This window comes from Pongo pygmaeus, chromosome 2, assembly GCF_028885625.2.
Source record: "Pongo pygmaeus isolate AG05252 chromosome 2, NHGRI_mPonPyg2-v2.0_pri, whole genome shotgun sequence".
Taxonomy (NCBI): Eukaryota; Metazoa; Chordata; class Mammalia; order Primates; family Hominidae; genus Pongo; species Pongo pygmaeus.
Window position 1 is genome coordinate 205,272,624 of NC_085930.1, and position 20,510 is coordinate 205,293,133.

General features: G+C 50.2%; 1 protein-coding gene and 1 pseudogene across 1 annotated transcript; both read left to right on the top strand.

The window, feature by feature from the left end:
* The window catches only part of LOC129032738 (putative uncharacterized protein FLJ44672), a 52,863-nt pseudogene extending 36,544 nt beyond the window's left edge, over positions 1-16,319 (top strand).
* A 621-nt stretch (positions 16,320-16,940) lies between these two features.
* On the top strand, positions 16,941-19,343 carry LOC129032984 (putative uncharacterized protein FLJ44672). Its single transcript, XM_054480878.2, has 2 exons — positions 16,941-16,956; positions 18,520-19,343. The coding sequence occupies exons 1-2, from the start codon at positions 16,941-16,943 to the stop codon at positions 19,341-19,343; spliced, it is 840 nt and encodes a 279-aa protein (XP_054336853.1).
* The last annotated feature ends 1,167 nt before the right edge of the window (positions 19,344-20,510 follow it).

Genomic DNA, 20,510 nt, shown 5'->3' on the forward strand with positions numbered 1-20,510 from the left:
GCTTGAGCCCAGGAGGTCGAGGCTGCAGTGAGCTGTAAGTGCACAGCTGCACTCCAGTCTGGGTGACAGAGCAGGACCTGTCTCACAATACAAATAAAAATACAAGTAAAATAATGAAATCTCAAGTCAGAGCCTTTTGGCTCTGCAGCCCTTGCAACCCCTCAGCCGTGCAGTGGGGTTTGCGTCACTGGGAATGAGGAGACCCCTGCCCGGTGTTGTTGCCTGACTAATCAGTGTTTTAAAACATATATTAATCGGGGTGGGCGCGGTGGCTCACACCTGTAATCCCAGCACTTAGGGAGACCCAGGCGGGTGGATCACCTGAGGTCAAGAGTTCAAGACCAGCCTTGCCAACATGGCGAAACTCCTTCTCTACTAAGAAAATACAATAATTAGCTGGACATGGTAGTGGGCCCCTGTAATCCCAGCTACTTGGGAGGCTGAGGTAGGAGAATCGCTTGAACCTGTGGGGCGGAGGTTGCAATGAGCTGAGACTGCACCACTTCACTCCAGCCTGGGCAAAAGAACAAGACTTTGTCTCAAAGAAAAAAAGAAAGTATTATGTAATGGTTTTATTTTTAATATGTAATGAATATTAAATATTTTTAAAATCTTGTATTATATTAACATGTAATGGCTTTAATATGTGATGAATAATATTTAAGAACTTGTGTCTTATTTTCTAGTTTTAATATAATTATCTACAGAAAGAAATAGTCTTAGAGATCTTCAATAAAGTTAAAAAATGTAAAGGGATGTTAGATCCCAAAAGATTGAGAATTTCTAGTTTAGAAATATTCAGAGTAAGCCACATACTACTTGCTACTTGAACAATTTTTTTTCTTTGATTTTTATTTTAGGAGATGGGGTCTCACCCTGTCACCCAGGCTTGAGTACAGTAGTGCTATCAGCTCGCTGCAGCCTTGAACTCCTGGGCTAAGGATCCTCCTACCTGAGCCTCCTGAGTAGCTGGGACTGTAGGTATACATGACGATACTTGGCTAATTTTTAAATTGTTTTGTAGACGTGGGGTCTCACTTTGTTGGCCAGGCTGGTGTCAAACTCATGGCCTCAAGTGACCCTTCCACCCCTGCCTCCCATCCTAGAGGTGTGTGCCACCACAAGGAGCACTTGTTCAATGTTCTAAAAAACAAATTTCTAAAGTAAGGCTGTGGGATGATGGCAGGAAGATCAAAGAAAAACAGAAGAATAAGTTAAAATGACTTATTCACACATATTCTTTTGACAGCAAGAAGAACTTTTAGTATATACATTCCTTACAAACAAACAAAAGGCAGATAAACAATGTTGTATACGAACTTCAACACACACCGTACAATATTCCCATTTTGCTGACATAAGTTATGGAAATTTCGTTGTTTACTTGAGTGTCGCTACCAGTATTTTGCTTCTCTGATGATTTTTATCAACTTCCTCATCTGTTAACTTCTCTCCAAGGTATGTCATATCATGACATACTGCTGCTGCACGAACATGGCCAGTGTCTTCCTGTTAAACATGTAGAATGCTTTCCTAATTTCTCTTTTTACCCTCTGTCTTTGTGTTTTGCATTTTTCTTACTCTTATTGTCAGAAACTCCAGAAAGTCAGTCGTACTAATTTATCACCATTTGCTTTATTAATTTATACTTTGCTTATATGGAATTTTGCCCAACAGACCTCATTACAATTTCTAACCTGTTTTATTTTGTTTTTCTTCTGAGACAGAGTCTCCCTCTGTTGTCCAAGGCTGGAGTGTAGTAGTGCTATCCCAGCTGACTGCAGCCTCAACCTTCCAGGCTGAAGCGATCCTCCCATCTCAACCTCCCACGTGGCTGAGACTATAGGTGCTTGCCACTATGCCCAACTAATATTCGGAATTTTCCTATACGTGGATTCCAGAGGGGTGACAGTGAAACGTGAGTAAGCATGGATTTTGGTATATGCAGAGATGGGGGGCTGGAACTAATTCTGTATACTGAGGGACGACTGTATATGTTTTTACAATTATGCTGTAGGATACATACTGTTGCATAGCCTTGAAAATAATAATTTTTAATCGAGTGGAATAATAATAATATTGATAAAAGTAGCAGCTGGCCAGGTGTGGTGGCTCCCACTGGTAATCGCAACACTTTGGGAGGCTGAGGCAGGAGGATGGCTTGAGGCCAAGAGTTTGCGATAGGCCTTGGAAACAAAGGGAGTCACCATCCCTACAGAAAAATACATGAATTAGCCTAGTGTGGTGGCATGTTCCTGTAGTCCCAGCTCCTTGGTAGGCTGAGGTGGGAGGATCACTTGAGCCCAGGGAGGCTGAGACTGCAGTGAGTCATGATCAGGCCTCTGCACTCCAGCCTGGGTGACAGAGTGAGACCCTGTCTCAAAACGACAAAAAAGTAGCAGCTAACATCAACTGACCTTTTACCAGGTACCTATTAATACCATAGTTTAATTTCTTATAACTGTTTCTTATTTCACTTACCAACTCTGTCTTCAGTTACTCCCAGATTTTTACTGTGTTTGTACAGATGACCTTTTGTTTAGATTGAATTGTCTCCCCAGAAGTAAGATTACTGTGAGTCACGGTGAATGGACGTTCTCATTACCCTTGATGTAAATTGACAAGGTTTTGGGTGCCTCCCAGCTATAATCTTAGCACTTTGGGAGGCTAAGACAGGAGGATTGCTTGAGGCCAAGAGTTGGAGGAGGCAGTATGGCAGTATGGTGAGACCCTGTCTCTATTATTTTAAAAAATTGACAAGCTTTACCCTGGAAGGCTTATACACAATTTAAACACCCCTTATAGTATAAGAAAGTGCCCATTTCACTGCACCTTTGCCAGCACAGGGTATTATAATTTAGTAAGTCATTTTTTGTTTGATTATTTTAAATAGATAAAAGATCTCATATTACTTTACTTGTCACATTTCAACATCTTTCCTTAGCTTATTAGCTCTGTTTCTTTTCTGTCTGTAAATGGTTGTTGTTGTTTTGTTCTTTGAGACAGGGTCTTGCTCTGTCACCAGGCTGGACTGTAGTGGCATAATCATGCCTCACTGCAGCCTTGACCTGCCAGGCTGAAACTTCAGCATTCTGAGTAGCTGGGACTACAAGTGTGCACCACCACTCCCAGCTAATTTTTTTCTTTTTTTGGATAGAGACAGGGTCTCACTGTGTTGTCCAGACCAGTCTCTAGCTCCTGGCCTTAAGCAATCCTCCTGCATTAGCTTCTGAAATTGCTGGAATTTCAGGCATGAGCCACCATGCCTGGCCTGGGCTAGTTTTCTATTTTTAGTAGAGATGGGGTTGCTCCATGCTGGTCAGGCTGGTCTCGAACTCCTGACCTCAGGTGATCTGTGTGCCTTGGCCTCCCAAAGTGCTGGGATTACAGGCATGAGCCATTGTGCCTGGCCAAAATTAATACTTTTTATATTAAATTTACATATATATACATTTTTTCTTTTTGATACCGGGTCTCGCACTGTCACCCAGGCTGGAGTACAGTGGCACAACCTCTGCTCACTGCAGCCTCCACCTGCCAGGCTCAAGCAATTCTCCTGCCTCAGCCTCCCGAGTAGCTGGGATTACAGGTAAGTGCCACCACACCCAGCTGATGTTTGTGTTTTTTGTAGAGACGAGGTTTCGCCATGTTTCCCAGACTGTTCTCAAACTCCTGAGCTCAAAGCAGTCCACCCATCTTGGCCTCCTAAAGTGCTGGGATTACAGGTGTGAGCCACCTTGCTCATTCTAGTTTAAACTTTTGAATGGTTTGTGTCTCCCGATTGGACTCCTACAAGTACAGAGTCGATGCTAGGAAGGGTACCAGGAGATAGACACACACAGATGGGATTTGGGAGTAGGTTTGGTTATCCAAGGAGCAGTGCTGAGCTCCTTGCTAATGGGATATGGGATGCTGGTGATTTCCAGGAAGTGACTTCACAATGACTCAAGCTACCATATACTGTTGATTGTGAAATGCCAGTTGAAGCATATGTCCTGTGAGCTTAGGGCTGCTACAGGTTGACCACTGCAGCAGTAAAGATGACTCTGAAGAATGGCATGGGATGGATCCTTTCGAATGCACTTGAGCAGCGGTCTCCAACCACAGGGCCACAGAGCTGGAGGTGAGCAGCAGGTGAGTGAAGGGAAACTTCATCTGTATTTCTAGCCCCTCCCATCGCTTGCATGACCACCTGAGCTCCATGTCCTGTCAGATCAGCAGCAGCATTAGATTCTCATAGGAACACAAACTCTGTTGTGAAGTGTGCATGCGAGGGATCTAGGTTGTGTACGCCTTAAGAGACTCTAATGCCTGATATTCTGTTACTGTCTCCCATCACCCCAGATGGACAGTCTAGTTGCAGGAAAACAAGCTCAGAGATCCCACTGAGTCTACGTTATAGTGAGTTGTAGAATCATTTCATTATATATTACTATGTAGTAATAATAGAAATAAAGTGCACAATATATGTAATGCACTTGAATCATCCTGAAATTATTCCCTCACTCCCAGTCTGTGGAAAAATTGTCTTCCACACATTCACTCTGTTTTATGGTAGAGGCAGGGTCTTAATATATTGCCCAGGCTGATCTCAAACTCCTGGCCTCAAGTAATAGACCTCTCTCAGCCTCCCAAAGTGCTGAGATTACAGGCATAAGCCACCACCCTCAACCAAGACTTTCTTAAACCAAATAAAAATTAAGTGAGATTACTTGAGCCCAGGTGGTCAAGGCTGCAGTGAGCCTGATTGCACCACTGCACTCCAGCCTAGGTGACGGAGTGAGACTGTCTCAAAAAATAAAATAAAATACAAATTAACCCTTTATGACGTTCCCAGTAACTTTCCCTCCTAAGTGTTCCCCACAAATCTTTGAATTCTGTTTAATTTTCACATAACATTTAAGACATTTAAGAACTTATGTCTGTCTGTGTCATCCCTTTATGTCAAAAGATGTCTTTTTGTCACTTCCAGCTGGATCTACCATGAACGACTTCTGAATCCAGGAAGAGAGACTGACTGGGCAACATGTTATTCAGGTACAAAAAGATTTGGACTGTAACTCAAAAATGATCAAATGATAGTGCATGCATCAAGTGCAATGGGAAGCTCTTCTGGAGAGTGAGAAAAGCTTCCAGTTAAGGTGACATTGAAGCCAAGTCCTGAAAGATGAGGAAGAGTTGTATGAGAGTGGGGAGGAAAGGGGGAGGTGGCAGGATGGGGAATGGGCTGGGATGGGATGGAGCAAACTTCCCAGGAAGGGAAACCAGCACTGTACAGACCTGAACAACGAGGATGGCATATTTTGTTCAGGGAATGGTGAATTAAGTGTGGCAGGAATGCTTTGTAGAGACAGTAATTTGCTTGTATGGAATTTTGCCTGAGAGACCTCATTGCAGTTTCTGATTTTTTGATGTCATCATCCATCACTGTCCTTGTCAAATAGTTTGGAATGGGTATAATGATGACAATAACCCCAAGTATAATATTTCGTTAATTCTCACAGAATCACAGGTAGGTGCCACAGTTATCCCTATTTGATGAATGGAGTGATGAAGCCTTGGGAATAATGAATGATTTGCCCAAGCTCACCTGGATATTAAGACTGAGTCAAATGTTGGGTCTGGTGTGACTTTAATGTTTGCTTTGTTCATGAGCACCACGTATTGCCTCTCCTATGCAGTTAAGCGGTAGACAGGTGACAGAAAAGCCCATGTTTGTCTCTACTCACACACTTGTGACTGAATGTATGTATGGAGTTTCTACACCAAATTCTTCAGTGCTCTGGATATTAACTGGGTGTCCCATGACTTTATTCTGACACTACCTGGAGTTAGCACAGACCCTATAAGTTAGGGCCTCAGTCCCACGAGACCATCCTGACTTCAGATGCCAATGGCAAGTCCTAAGTTGTCACCTGTACTTTTGACCAACCTGTTACAAATCGGGGGTTCCCATAACTGTTTTCTTGGGTTTAATAATTTGCTAGAACAGTTTATGGAACTCAGAAAAACAGTTTATTTTCTTTTTTTCTGAGAGAGAGGGTCTTATTTTGTTGCCCAGGCTGGTGTGCAATGGTGCAGTCATAGCTCATTGCAGCCTTGATTGTCTGGGCCCCAGTGGTTCTCCCATCTCAGCCTCCCTAGTAGCTGAGACTACATGCCTGCAACACCACATCTGGCTAGTTCCTTTTATTTTTTGTATAGATGGGGTCTTGTTGTGTTGGCCAGGCTGGCCACAAATTCCTGGTCTCAAGTGATCCTCCCACCTCAGCCTCTGAAAGTGCTGGGATTACAGATGTGAGCCACCACATCTGGCCAGTTCATTTCCTATTACTGGTTCATTGTGAAGGATACATCTCAGAAACAGTCAATGAAAGAGACGTGCATGCTGGATGCAGTGGTTCATGCCTGTAATCTCAGCACTTTGGGAGGACAAGGTGGGAGGATCGCTTAAACTCAGGAGTTTGAGACCAGCCTGGGCAACATGGTGAAAACCTGTCTCTATAAAAAATTAAAAAAAAAAAAAAAAAATAACCGGTGTGGTGTTGTGCACCTAGAGTTCCAACTTCTAGGGAAGCTGAGATGAGAGGATGCCTTGAGCTGGGGACTGGGGAGGCTTAGGTTACAGTAAGCTGAGATTGTGCCACTGCACTCTAGCTTGGACAAAAGAGCCTGATCCTGTCTCAAAAAAAAAGAAAGATACCCAGGGCAAGTTAAGTTCGGAGGAGCACAGAGCTCCCATGCCCTCTGTTGAACATGCGACCCTCCCAGCATCTCCTGTGTCCAGCAACCCTGAAAGCTCTGCAAACCCCATTCAGGGTGTTTATGGAGGCTTTATTATGCAAGCATGATTGATAAAATCTTTGGCTGTTGGTGATTAAGTCAGTCTCCAGCCCCTCTTCCTCCTGGAGTTCAGTGCATGAGGCTGAAAGTTCCAAGCCTCTTACCATGTGGTTGCATGGTAATCAGCCCTCCTCTTGAAGAAATGTAGGAGCTTGCAGTCACCCAATCATCTCAACAACATCCCTAAATGCATTCTTACCATGCTGGAGATCCCAAAGTTCTTAGAGGCTCTTGTGTTAGAAACCTGGGACCAAGACCAAATATTAAAACAAAAGATGTTCTTGTCACATCTATCACTGAGGTCTTTCTAAGAGCTTTAGAAGCTCTGTGCCAGGAACCAGGGACAGAGATGAAATATATATTTCTTTTCTTTTTTTTTTTTGAGACAGAATCTCCCTGTGTCATCCAGGCTGGAGTGCAGTGATGTGATCATAGCTCACTATAGCTTTGGCCTTCTGAGATCAAGCGATCCTCCCATCTCAACCTCCCAAGTAGGTAGGACTACACATGCATGTCACCCATGCCCAGCTCATTTTTGTAGAGTCGGAGTTTCACCATGGTGGCCAGGTTGGCCGTGTTGGCCAGATGGGGTCTTCTTTTGTTGCCCAGGCTGGCCGCAAATTCCTGGGCTCAAGTGATCCTCCCACCTCTTCCTTGTAGAGATGCGATTTAGTTATGTCGTCCAGGCTGATCTCAAACTCCTGGGCTAAATCGATTGTCTCACTTCAGCCTCTCAAGTAGCTAGGACTACAGGCGCATACCACCATGTCGGGCTAATATTTGTTTTTATTTTTTTTCTAGAGGTGGGGGTCTCACTATGTTGTTCATGCTAGTTTCAAACTTCGGGCCTCAAGTGTTCCTCCTGCCTTGACCTCCCAAAATGTTGGGATTCTGGGTGGGAGCCATCATGCCCAGCAATCACAAGGGTCTTTATAAAAGAAAGAGAGTAGGAGATTCAGAATTGGAGCAGGAGATGTGGTGACGAAAGCAGAGGTGAGAGAGGGAGATTTGAAGATGCTTCACTTCTGGCTTTGAAGATGGAATCAGGGGCCATGATCCAAGGAATGGGGGTGGCTTCTAGAAGCTGGAAAAGCCAAGGGAACACTTTAGAGTCTCCAGAAGGAATGCAGCCCTGCTGACACCTTGACTTTAGCCTTAATAGACCTAGTTTGGGTTTCTGGCCCCTAGAACCGTAAGATGGTAGTTTTGTGGTGTTTTAAGCCACTAAATGTAGGAAACTGCAAACTATGTTGCAGCGGCAAGAAGAAATGAACATGAAGCCAGGCATGATGGCTCATGCCGGTAATCCCAGCACTTTAGGAATTTAGGCAGGAGGATCACTTGAGGCCAGGAGTTCAAGACCAGTCTGGGCAACATAGTAAGACCTTGTCTCTACAAAAAATGAAAAAATTGGCCAGGCGTGGTGGCTCACGCCTGTAACTCCAGCACTTTGGGAGGCCGAAGCGGGCAGATTACCTGAGGTCAGGAGTTCGCGACCAGCCTGGCCAACATTGCGAAACCCCGGCTCTACTAAAAATACAAAAATTAGCTGGGTGTGGTGGCACGCCCCTGTAATCCCAGCTACTTGGAAGGCTGAGGCAGGAGAATCACTTGAATCTGGGAGGTGGAGGTTGTAGTGAGCCGGTATCAGACCATTACACTACAGCCTGGGCAAGAAGAGTGAAGCTCTGTCTCAAAATAAAATAAAATAAAATACTAAAAAATTTAGCCAGGCATGATGGCATGAACCTAGAGTCCCAGCTACTGGGGAGGCTGAGGTGGGAGGATCGCTTGAGCCTGGAAATTTGAGGTTGCAGTGAGCTGTGATTGTGCCACTGCACTCCAGCCTTGGTGACAGTGAGATCTTGAAAAAAAGAAGAAAGTAAAGATAGAAGAAATGAGCACGGTGGGCATGGGGACAGATGGCAATGTTAAATAGAATGGTCAGGGGTGGCCTCCTAAGTGAAAATTGAGTAAAGACTTGAAGGAGGGGAAGGAGCTGGCCAAGGTGCTGAGGGAAGAGAACTGTAGGCAGAAACAATAGAATAAAGTGTCTGAGGTGTGTCTGAGGCTCTGGAAGGAGGCCCATGGAGCAGACGGAGAGAGGGAGAGAATTAGGGGAGGGGGCCAGGGAGTTGCTGGGTGGGGATCAGTACAAATCACTTAAGCCCCGGGAGGTTATTGCTGGGGCTTTGGCTTTTACTCTGACTCAGATGGGAACTGCGGGAGGGTTCTGAGCAGAGCGACGACGTGGTCTGTCTCCTGATTTAAAAGCATTCTCTGGCTGCTGAGTTGAGAAAGACTATGGGAAGATGTGGGTAGAAGCATGGGGGCCAAGCTTTGGCAACATCCAGGCGGGAGATGATGGTGGTCCTGACCAGGGTCATGTGGTGTTGAGAGATGGTCAGAGGGGAGAGGTAGGGGAGGAGGCCAGGGAGTTGCTGGGTGGGGATCTTTAGTACATGCCGAAGACAGTCAACAGGATTTCCTGACAGACTGGATATGGGGTGTGAGAGAAGGCAGGGGTCAAGGTTGAGTTTGATTGTTACTGAAATTATGAAGTAATTTTAAAAAACACTACTGCCTTTCCCAATCCTACCAAGTATGGGATGCTAGATTAAAGACATCTCTTCAGGCTCATTGCGGTGGCTCATGCCTGTAGTCCCAGCTGTTTGGTAAGCAGAGGTGGGAGTATCTTTTAAGGGCAGGTGTTCAAGACCAGCCTGGACAACACAGCAAGATCTGCTCTTTACAAAAATATTTTTCAAAATTAAATAAATGTAGCTAGGCGTGGTGATGTGTACTTGTAGTTTCAGCTACTCAGGAGGCTGAAGTGGGCAGATCTCTTGAGGTCAGGAGTTTGAGGCCAGCTTGGGCAACATAGCAAGACCCCTCACTCTACAAAAAAATTAAAAAACTAACCAGGCATGGTGGCACTCAACTGTACTACCAGCTACTGGGGAGCTGAGGCAGGAAGATGGCTTGAGCCCAGGAGGTCGAGGCTGCAGTGAGCTGTAAGTGCACAGCTGCACTCCAGTCTGGGTGACAGAGCAGGACCTGTCTCACAATACAAATAAAAATACAAGTAAAATAATGAAATCTCAAGTCAGAGCCTTTTGGCTCTGCAGCCCTTGCAACCCCTCAGCCGTGCAGTGGGGTTTGCGTCACTGGGAATGAGGAGACCCCTGCCCGGTGTTGTTGCCTGACTAATCAGTGTTTTAAAACATATATTAATCGGGGTGGGCGCGGTGGCTCACACCTGTAATCCCAGCACTTAGGGAGACCCAGGCGGGTGGATCACCTGAGGTCAAGAGTTCAAGACCAGCCTTGCCAACATGGCGAAACTCCTTCTCTACTAAGAAAATACAATAATTAGCTGGACATGGTAGTGGGCCCCTGTAATCCCAGCTACTTGGGAGGCTGAGGTAGGAGAATCGCTTGAACCTGTGGGGCGGAGGTTGCAATGAGCTGAGACTGCACCACTTCACTCCAGCCTGGGCAAAAGAACAAGACTTTGTCTCAAAGAAAAAAAGAAAGTATTATGTAATGGTTTTATTTTTAATATGTAATGAATATTAAATATTTTTAAAATCTTGTATTATATTAACATGTAATGGCTTTAATATGTGATGAATAATATTTAAGAACTTGTGTCTTATTTTCTAGTTTTAATATAATTATCTACAGAAAGAAATAGTCTTAGAGATCTTCAATAAAGTTAAAAAATGTAAAGGGATGTTAGATCCCAAAAGATTGAGAATTTCTAGTTTAGAAATATTCAGAGTAAGCCACATACTACTTGCTACTTGAACAATTTTTTTTCTTTGATTTTTATTTTAGGAGATGGGGTCTCACCCTGTCACCCAGGCTTGAGTACAGTAGTGCTATCAGCTCGCTGCAGCCTTGAACTCCTGGGCTAAGGATCCTCCTACCTGAGCCTCCTGAGTAGCTGGGACTGTAGGTATACATGACGATACTTGGCTAATTTTTAAATTGTTTTGTAGACGTGGGGTCTCACTTTGTTGGCCAGGCTGGTGTCAAACTCATGGCCTCAAGTGACCCTTCCACCCCTGCCTCCCATCCTAGAGGTGTGTGCCACCACAAGGAGCACTTGTTCAATGTTCTAAAAAACAAATTTCTAAAGTAAGGCTGTGGGATGATGGCAGGAAGATCAAAGAAAAACAGAAGAATAAGTTAAAATGACTTATTCACACATATTCTTTTGACAGCAAGAAGAACTTTTAGTATATACATTCCTTACAAACAAACAAAAGGCAGATAAACAATGTTGTATACGAACTTCAACACACACCGTACAATATTCCCATTTTGCTGACATAAGTTATGGAAATTTCGTTGTTTACTTGAGTGTCGCTACCAGTATTTTGCTTCTCTGATGATTTTTATCAACTTCCTCATCTGTTAACTTCTCTCCAAGGTATGTCATATCATGACATACTGCTGCTGCACGAACATGGCCAGTGTCTTCCTGTTAAACATGTAGAATGCTTTCCTAATTTCTCTTTTTACCCTCTGTCTTTGTGTTTTGCATTTTTCTTACTCTTATTGTCAGAAACTCCAGAAAGTCAGTCGTACTAATTTATCACCATTTGCTTTATTAATTTATACTTTGCTTATATGGAATTTTGCCCAACAGACCTCATTACAATTTCTAACCTGTTTTATTTTGTTTTTCTTCTGAGACAGAGTCTCCCTCTGTTGTCCAAGGCTGGAGTGTAGTAGTGCTATCCCAGCTGACTGCAGCCTCAACCTTCCAGGCTGAAGCGATCCTCCCATCTCAACCTCCCACGTGGCTGAGACTATAGGTGCTTGCCACTATGCCCAACTAATATTCGGAATTTTCCTATACGTGGATTCCAGAGGGGTGACAGTGAAACGTGAGTAAGCATGGATTTTGGTATATGCAGAGATGGGGGGCTGGAACTAATTCTGTATACTGAGGGACGACTGTATATGTTTTTACAATTATGCTGTAGGATACATACTGTTGCATAGCCTTGAAAATAATAATTTTTAATCGAGTGGAATAATAATAATATTGATAAAAGTAGCAGCTGGCCAGGTGTGGTGGCTCCCACTGGTAATCGCAACACTTTGGGAGGCTGAGGCAGGAGGATGGCTTGAGGCCAAGAGTTTGCGATAGGCCTTGGAAACAAAGGGAGTCACCATCCCTACAGAAAAATACATGAATTAGCCTAGTGTGGTGGCATGTTCCTGTAGTCCCAGCTCCTTGGTAGGCTGAGGTGGGAGGATCACTTGAGCCCAGGGAGGCTGAGACTGCAGTGAGTCATGATCAGGCCTCTGCACTCCAGCCTGGGTGACAGAGTGAGACCCTGTCTCAAAACGACAAAAAAGTAGCAGCTAACATCAACTGACCTTTTACCAGGTACCTATTAATACCATAGTTTAATTTCTTATAACTGTTTCTTATTTCACTTACCAACTCTGTCTTCAGTTACTCCCAGATTTTTACTGTGTTTGTACAGATGACCTTTTGTTTAGATTGAATTGTCTCCCCAGAAGTAAGATTACTGTGAGTCACGGTGAATGGACGTTCTCATTACCCTTGATGTAAATTGACAAGGTTTTGGGTGCCTCCCAGCTATAATCTTAGCACTTTGGGAGGCTAAGACAGGAGGATTGCTTGAGGCCAAGAGTTGGAGGAGGCAGTATGGCAGTATGGTGAGACCCTGTCTCTATTATTTTAAAAAATTGACAAGCTTTACCCTGGAAGGCTTATACACAATTTAAACACCCCTTATAGTATAAGAAAGTGCCCATTTCACTGCACCTTTGCCAGCACAGGGTATTATAATTTAGTAAGTCATTTTTTGTTTGATTATTTTAAATAGATAAAAGATCTCATATTACTTTACTTGTCACATTTCAACATCTTTCCTTAGCTTATTAGCTCTGTTTCTTTTCTGTCTGTAAATGGTTGTTGTTGTTTTGTTCTTTGAGACAGGGTCTTGCTCTGTCACCAGGCTGGACTGTAGTGGCATAATCATGCCTCACTGCAGCCTTGACCTGCCAGGCTGAAACTTCAGCATTCTGAGTAGCTGGGACTACAAGTGTGCACCACCACTCCCAGCTAATTTTTTTCTTTTTTTGGATAGAGACAGGGTCTCACTGTGTTGTCCAGACCAGTCTCTAGCTCCTGGCCTTAAGCAATCCTCCTGCATTAGCTTCTGAAATTGCTGGAATTTCAGGCATGAGCCACCATGCCTGGCCTGGGCTAGTCCTATATTCTCTAGAGTTCTCTTTACTTTGTGCTAGCCAATCTCTCATTATGCTGTTCACCTGTTATAATGAATAATTCTCTGTATTAAATTTTACCACTTTAAACTTTTGAGTGGTTTGTGCTTCCTGATTGGACTCTGACTAATATGCTAGGAAGGGTCCCAGGAGATAAACCCACACAGATGGGATTTGGACATAGGTTTGGTTTCCCAGGGGGCAGTGCTGAGCTCTTTGCCAGTGGGAAATGGGATGCTGGTGATTTCCAGGAAGTGACCTCACAATGACTCAAGCTACCACTTACTGTTGATTGTGACAAAATGGCAGCTGAGGCACATGCCTTGGGAGCTAAGTGGTTGCTGCACTTGACCACTATGAAGACTGGTGTGGGAAGGGTCGTTTTGGATGCACTTGAGCAGGGGTCCCCAACCCCTGAGCCGTGGAGCCGTAAGGAGCCACACAGCAGGAGGTGAGTGGTGCCAAGTGAGGGAGTGAGGGAAGCTTGGTCTGTATTTACAGCCACTCCCCTTTGCTCACATTCCTGCCTGAGCTCCACCTTCTCAGATCAGCAGCAGCATTAGATTCTCATAGGAGAACGCACCCTGTTGTGAGCCGTGCATGTGAGGGATCTAGGTTGCGCTGTCCTTATGAGAATCTAATACCTATTGATCTGTCACTTTCTCCCATCACGCTCAGGTGGGACCATCTAGTTGCAGGAAAACAAGCTTAACACGCCCACTGATTCTACATTATGGTGAGTTCTATAATTATTTTATTATATATTACAGTGTAATAATGGAAATAAAGTGCCTAATACATGTAATGTGCTTAAATCTCTTGGCCCAGCTCCTACCTCCCGGCAGCCTCTCCAGGCCCAGAACTTTCTCCAGTCAGCCTCTACAGACCAAGCTCATGACTCACAATGGCCTATTTAGGCCCATACCCTACCTCACAGCAGTCTCCGCAGATGAGGCTACTGCCTCACAACAGCCTCCACAGGCACAGCTCCATCGTTACAATGGCCTCTTTAGACCCAGTTCCTGCCTCCCAGGCTTCTCTCCAGGCCCTGAACTTTCTCAAGTCGACCTCACCAGGCCCAGCTCCTGCCACTCGTTGGCCTCCCAAGGGCCAGCTTTTGCCTCACGGCCACCTTCCAAGACCCAGCTCCTGTTGTACAGTGGCCTCTTGAGGCCCATCTTCTGACTCCGGGCAGCCTGTACAGGCCCAGCTCCTGCCTTACAATGGCCTCTTTAGTCCCAGCTCCTGCCTCTTTGCAGGAGGCCCAAATGTCCTCAAGTCCAGGCCACAAAATCCAGGGCCAAAATGTCCACAAGTCGGCCTCTCAAGGCCCAGCTCCTGCCTTTCGTTGGCATCTCCAGGCCCAGCTGCTGCCCCCAGATGGCCTCTACAGGCCGTGCTCTTTCTTCTGACTGTGTCTGGAGGTCCAACTCCTGCCTCAGAACAACCTCTTTTGGCTCAGCTCCTGCCCAGCTCCTAGTGGCCTTTGTAGGCCCAAAACTGCCTCAAGTCAAGCTTTCCAGGCCCACCTTTTGCCTCCCAATGGCCTGGACAGGCCCAGCTCCTGCGTGACAATGGCCTCTCCAGGCCCAGTTTTTGCCTCACAGAAGCCTTCCCCAAACAAGGTCCTACCTGCCTCCCAGCAGCCTCAACAGGCCCAGATCCTGCTTCACACTAATCTCATTAGGCCCAGCTCATACCTCACCGTGACCTGTCCAGGCCCAGCTCCTGCCCCTCGACAGGCTGTCCATGCCCGAAACTTCCTCAAGTCGGCCTCTCGAGGCACAGCTCCTGCCTAACATTGGCCTCTTTAGGCACAGCTCGTGCCTTGGTGGCCTCTCCAGGCCCAGCTCCTGCATCCCAGCACCTTCTCTAGACCGAGAACTTTCTCAAGTCTGCCATTCCAGACCCAACTCGTGCCTTCCGTCAGCATCTACAGGCTCAACCTCTGCCTCACAGCACATTTTCCCAGCCCAGCATGTGCCTCACCACAACCCCCTAGGCCAAGCTCCTGCCTTTCAGCAGCCTCTACAGGCCCCACTCCTACCTCAATGGCCTCTCTAGGGCAAACTTATGCCTCACAGTGGCCATTCTGGCCCAGCTTTTGCCTTTTGGCAGCATCTCCAGAACCAGAACTTCCTCAAGTGGGCCTCTCCAGGCCCCGCTTTTCCTCCCAGTGGCCTCTGCAGGCCCAGACTGTTGTCAAGTCGGCCTATCCAGGGTCAGCTCCTGCTTCCCGGCGGCCTCTGCAGGCCCAGGTCGTCCTCAAGTCGGCCTCCCCAGGCCCAGCTCCAGCCTCTTGGCGGCCTCTCCGGGTGCAAAAGTTCCTCGAGTCAGCCTCTCCAGACCCAGCTCCTCCTGCCTCCCAGTGGCCTCTTTCAGCCCAGCCCAGCTCATGCCTCCTGGTGGCCTTCCCAGGCCCCACTTTTGACTTTTGGCGGCCTCTGCAGGCCCGAATTTGACCTCCAGTCAGCCTCTCCAGGCCCGGCCTCCTGCCTCTCGAAGGCCTACACAGGCCCAGCCTCTGCCTCACAGCAGACTATCCACGCCCATCTAGCCCTCGCCTCACTGCGGCCTCCCCAGTCCAAAGCTCCTGCCTCTCAGCTGCTTCGGCAGGCCCAGCTCCCGCCTGCCAGTGGCCTCTTCAGGCCCATGGGGCTCATTCCTCACAATGGCCTTTCCAGGCCCAGTTTTTCCCTTCCGGCGGCCTCTGCGGGCCCAGAACCTCCTCAAGTTGGCCTCTCCAGACCCACTTGCGGCCTCCTGGCGTCCTCTCTAGGCCCAGTTCTTCCTCCCGGCTGCGTCTCCAGGCCCGACTCCGGCCTCCCAACAACTCTTTGGACTCAGCTCCCGCCCAGCTCCCGGTGGCCCTGGTAGGCCCACAACTTCCTGAAGCCAAGCTCCCCAGGCCCAGCTCAGGCCTCACGGTGGCCTCTCCAGGCTCAGCTCCTGCCCTCCGACGGCGTCTCCAGGCTCCAAACGGCGTCCGGTCGGTGGGCTCCTCCTGGCCCAGCTTGGGCCTCCCGGCAACCTCTGCAGGCCCAGGTCGTCCTGAAGTCGGCCTCTCCAGGCCCAGCTCCGGCCTCCCAGCAAGCAAGCTCTTTTGGCTCAGCTCCTGCCCAGCTTCCGCTGGCCTTTGTAGGCCCCGAACTTTCTCCAGCCAAGCTCTTCAGGCCCACCTCCTGCCTCCCGGTGCCTGAACTGGCCCAGTTCTGGCTGAAGAACAGCCTCTGCAGGCCCCGCTCTTGCCTCCCAGGGGCCTCTCCAGGCCCGGCTCTCGACCCACGGCAGCCTCCCGGGGCCAACTCCCTGCCTGCCTCCCGGCAGCCTGCGAGCGGCCCAGCTCCTCCCTCATGGTGGCCTGTTGAGGCCCAACTCATGCCTTTGGCACCCTGCCCATAGGCGTGAGCCCCTGCCTCACACTGGCCTCTCTCACGCTGAGAGAGGTCCTCTCTCACGCTAGGACTTCTCTCAGCGTGAGAGAGGACCTGTGAGAGGACCTCTCTCAGGGTGAGAGGACCCCTCTCAGCGTGAGAGAGGACCCTCTCAGAGGACCTCTCTCACGCTGAGAGAGGACCTGTCTCACGCTGAGAGAGGACCCCTCTCAGAGGACCTCTCTCACACTGAGAGAGGTCCTATCTCACGCTGGCCTGTTGAGGCCCAATTCATGCCTCTGGCACCCTGCCTAGAGGCGTGAGCCCCTGCTTCACGCTGGCCTCTCTGACGCTGAGGTTCTCTCTCATGCTAGGACTTCTCTCAGCGTGAGAGAGGACATGTTATAGGACCTCTCAGCGTGAGAGAGGACCTCTTTCAGCGTGAGAATGGACCTCTCTCAACGTGAGAGAGGACCCCTCTCAGAGGACCTCTCTCAGCGTGAGAGAGGACCCCTCTCAGAGGACCTCTCTCAGCGTGAGAGAGGACCCCTCTAAGAGGACCTCTCAGCGTGAGAGAGGACCCCTCTCAGAGGGCCTCTCTCACGCTGGCCTGTTGAGGCCCAATTCATGCCTCTGGCACCCTGCCCAGAGGCGTGAGCCCCTGCCTCACACTGGCCTCTCTTACAGTGAGAGAGGTCCTCTCTCACGCAAGGACTTCTCTCAGCGTGAGAGAGGACCTCAGCGTGAGAGAGGACCTCAGCGTGAGAGAGGACCTGTGAGAGGACCTCTCTCAGTGTGAGAGAGGACCCCTCTCAGAGGACCTCCCTCACGCTGGCCTGTTGAGGCCCAATTCATGCCTCTGGCACCCTGCCCAGAGGCGAGAGCCCCTGCCACACACTGGCCTCGCTCACGCTGAGGTCCTCTCTCACGCTAGGACTTCTCTCAGCGTGAGAGACTACCTCTCTCAGCGTGAGAGAGGACATGTTAGAGGACCTCTCAGCGTGAGAGAGGACCTCTTTCAGCGTGAGAAGGGACCTCTCTCAGTGTGAGAGAGGACCCCTCTCAGAGGACCTCTCTCAGCATGAGAGAGGACCCCTCTCAGAGGACCTCTCAGCGTGAGAGAGGACCCCTCTCAGAGGGCCTCTCTCACGCTGGCCTGTTGAGGCGCAACTCATGCCTCTGGCACCCTGCCCAGAGGCGTGAGCCCCTGCCTCACACTGGCATCTCTCACGCTGAGAGAGGTCCTCCCTCACGCTAGCTTGTTGAGGCCCAGCTCATGACTCTGGTGGCCTCTCCAGGCCCAGTCCCTGCCTGTTGGCTGGCGGCTTCTAGAGGCCCAGCCTCTACCTCAACAGTGGGCCCTCCAGGCCCATCTCTTGCCTCGCCGTGGCCTCCTTGGGCCAGGCTCCCGCCTCGGGACGGCCTCCGCAGGCCCAGCTCCTGCCTCGCGGAGGCCCTCCGGAGGCCAAGCTCATACGCCACGGCGGCCTCTCCCAGCCTGGCGTTTGCTCCTTTGCAAGTGCTCCAGGCCCTGCACTTCCTTCAGTCGGCCTCTCCAGGCCCAGCTCTTCCTCCCGGCAGCCTCTACAGGCCCAGACTGTCATCAAGTCGGCCTGTCCTGCCTCCTGGCAGCCTCTGCAGGCCCAGACTGTCATCAAGTCGGCCTGTGCTGCCTCCCGGCGGCCTCTGCAGGCCCGGGGTGGCCAACTTGAGGACGACTTGGGCCTGTAGAGGCGGCTGGGAGGAAGAGCTGGGCCTGGAGAGGCCGACTGGAGGAAGTGCAGGGTCTGGAGCGCATGCAAGGGAGCAAACACCAGGCCGGGAGAGGCCGCCGTGACGCATGAGCTTGGCCTCTGGAGGGCCTCGGCGAGGCAGGGGCTGGGCCTGGAGAGGCCACCAGAGTCATGAGCTGGGCCTCAACAGGCCAGCGTGATGGAGGACCTCTCTCAGCGTGAGAGAGGGCAGTGTGAGGCAGGGGCTCACGCCTCTAGGCAGGGTGCCAGAGGCATGAGTTGGGCCTGAACAGGCCACCGTGAGGGAGGAGCTGGGTTGCACGCGGGCTGCCAGGAGGCAGGCAGGGACTTGGTCCCGGGAGGCCGCCGTGGGGTGACAGCTGGGTCTGAAGAGGCCCCTGGGAGGCAACAGCGGGGCCTGCAGAGGCTCTTCTCCAGCCAGAGCTGGGCCTGTACAGGCCACCGGGAGGCAGGACGTGGGCCTGAAGAGCTTGGCTGCAGAAACTTCGGGGCCTACAAACGCCAGCAGGAGCTGAGCCAAAAGAGCTTGCTTGCTGGGAGTCAGGAGCTGGGCTGGGAGACGCAGCCAGGAGGAACAGCTGGGCCTGCAGAGGCCACCATGAGGGAGGCAGAGGCTGGGCCTCCTCAAGTCGGCCTCTCCAGACCCACTTGCAGCCTCCCGGCATCCTCTCTGGGCCCAGTTCTTCCTCCCGGCTGTGTCTCCAGGCCCAATTCCGGCCTCCCAACAACCTCTTTGGACTCAGCTCCCGCCCAGCTCCCGGCGGCCCTGGTAGGCCCACAACTTCCTGAAGCCAAGCTCCCCAGGCCCAGCTCAGGCCTCACGGTGGCCTCTCCAGGCTCAGCTCCTGCCCTCCGACGGCGTCTCCAGGCTCCAAACGGCGTCGGGTCGGTGGGCTCCTCCTGGCCCAGCTTGGGCCTCCCGGCAACCTCTGCAGGCCCAAGTCATCCTGAAGTCGGCCTCTCCAGGCCCAGCTCCGGCCTCCCAGCAAGCAAGCTCTTTTGGCTCAGCTCCTGCCCAGCTTCCGCTGGCCTTTGTAGGCCCCGAACTTTCTCCAGCCAAGCTCTTCAGGCCCACCTCCTGCCTCCTGGTGCCTGAACTGGCCCAATCCTGGCTGGAGAACAGCCTCTGCAGGCCCCGCTCTTGCCTCCCAGGGGCCTCTCCAGGCCTGGCTCTCGACCCACGGCGGCCTCCCGGGGCCAACTCCCTGCCTGCCTCCCGGCAGCCTGCGAGCGGCCCAGCTCCTCCCTCATGGTGGCCTGTTGAGGCCCAACTCATGCTTTTGGCACCCTGCCCAGAGGCGTGAGCCCCTGCCTCACACTGGCCTCTCTCACGCTAGGACTTCTCTCAGTGTGAGAGAGGATCTCAGCGTGAGAGAGGACCTGTGAGAGGACCTCTCTCAGCGTGAGAGAGGACCTGTGAGAGGACCTCTCTCAGCGTGAGAGAGTGCCCTCTCAGAGGACCTCTCACGCTGAGAGAGGACCCCTCTCAGAGGATGTCTCTCACGCTGAGAGAGGTCCTCCCTCACGCTGGCCTGTTGAGGCCCAATTCATGTCTCTGGCACCCTGCCCAGAGGCGTGGGCCCCTGCCTCACACTGGCCTCTCTCAGTGTGAGAGAGGATATGTTAGAGGACCTCTCAGTGTGAGAGAGGACCTCTTTCAGCGTGAGAAGGGACCTCTCTCAGCGTGAGAGAGGACCCCTCTCAGAGGACCTCTCTCAGCGTGAGAGAGGACCCCTCTCAGAGGACCTCTCTCAGCGTGAGAGAGGACCCCTCTAAGAGGACCTCTCAGTCTGAGAGAGGACCCCTCTCAGAGGGCCTCTCTCACGCTGGCCTGTTGAGGCCCAACTCATGCCTCTGGCACCCTGCCCAGAGGTGTGAGCCCCTGCCTCACACTGGCCTCTCTCACGCTAGGACTTCTCTCAGTGTGAGAGAGGATCTCAGCGTGAGAGAGGACCTGTGAGAGGACCTCTCTCAGCGTGAGAGAGTGCCCTCTCAGAGGACCTCTCACGCTGAGAGAGGACCCCTCTCAGAGGATCTCTCTCACGCTGAGAGAGGTCCTCCCTCACGCTGGCCTGTTGAGGCCCAATTCATGTCTCTGGCACCCTGCCCAGAGGCATGAGCCCCTGCCTCACACTGGCCTCTCTCAGTGTGAGAGAGGATATGTTAGAGGACCTCTCAGTGTGAGAGAGGACCTCTTTCAGCGTGAGAAGGGACCTCTCTCAGCGTGAGAGAGGACCCCTCTCAGAGGACCTCTCTCAGCGTG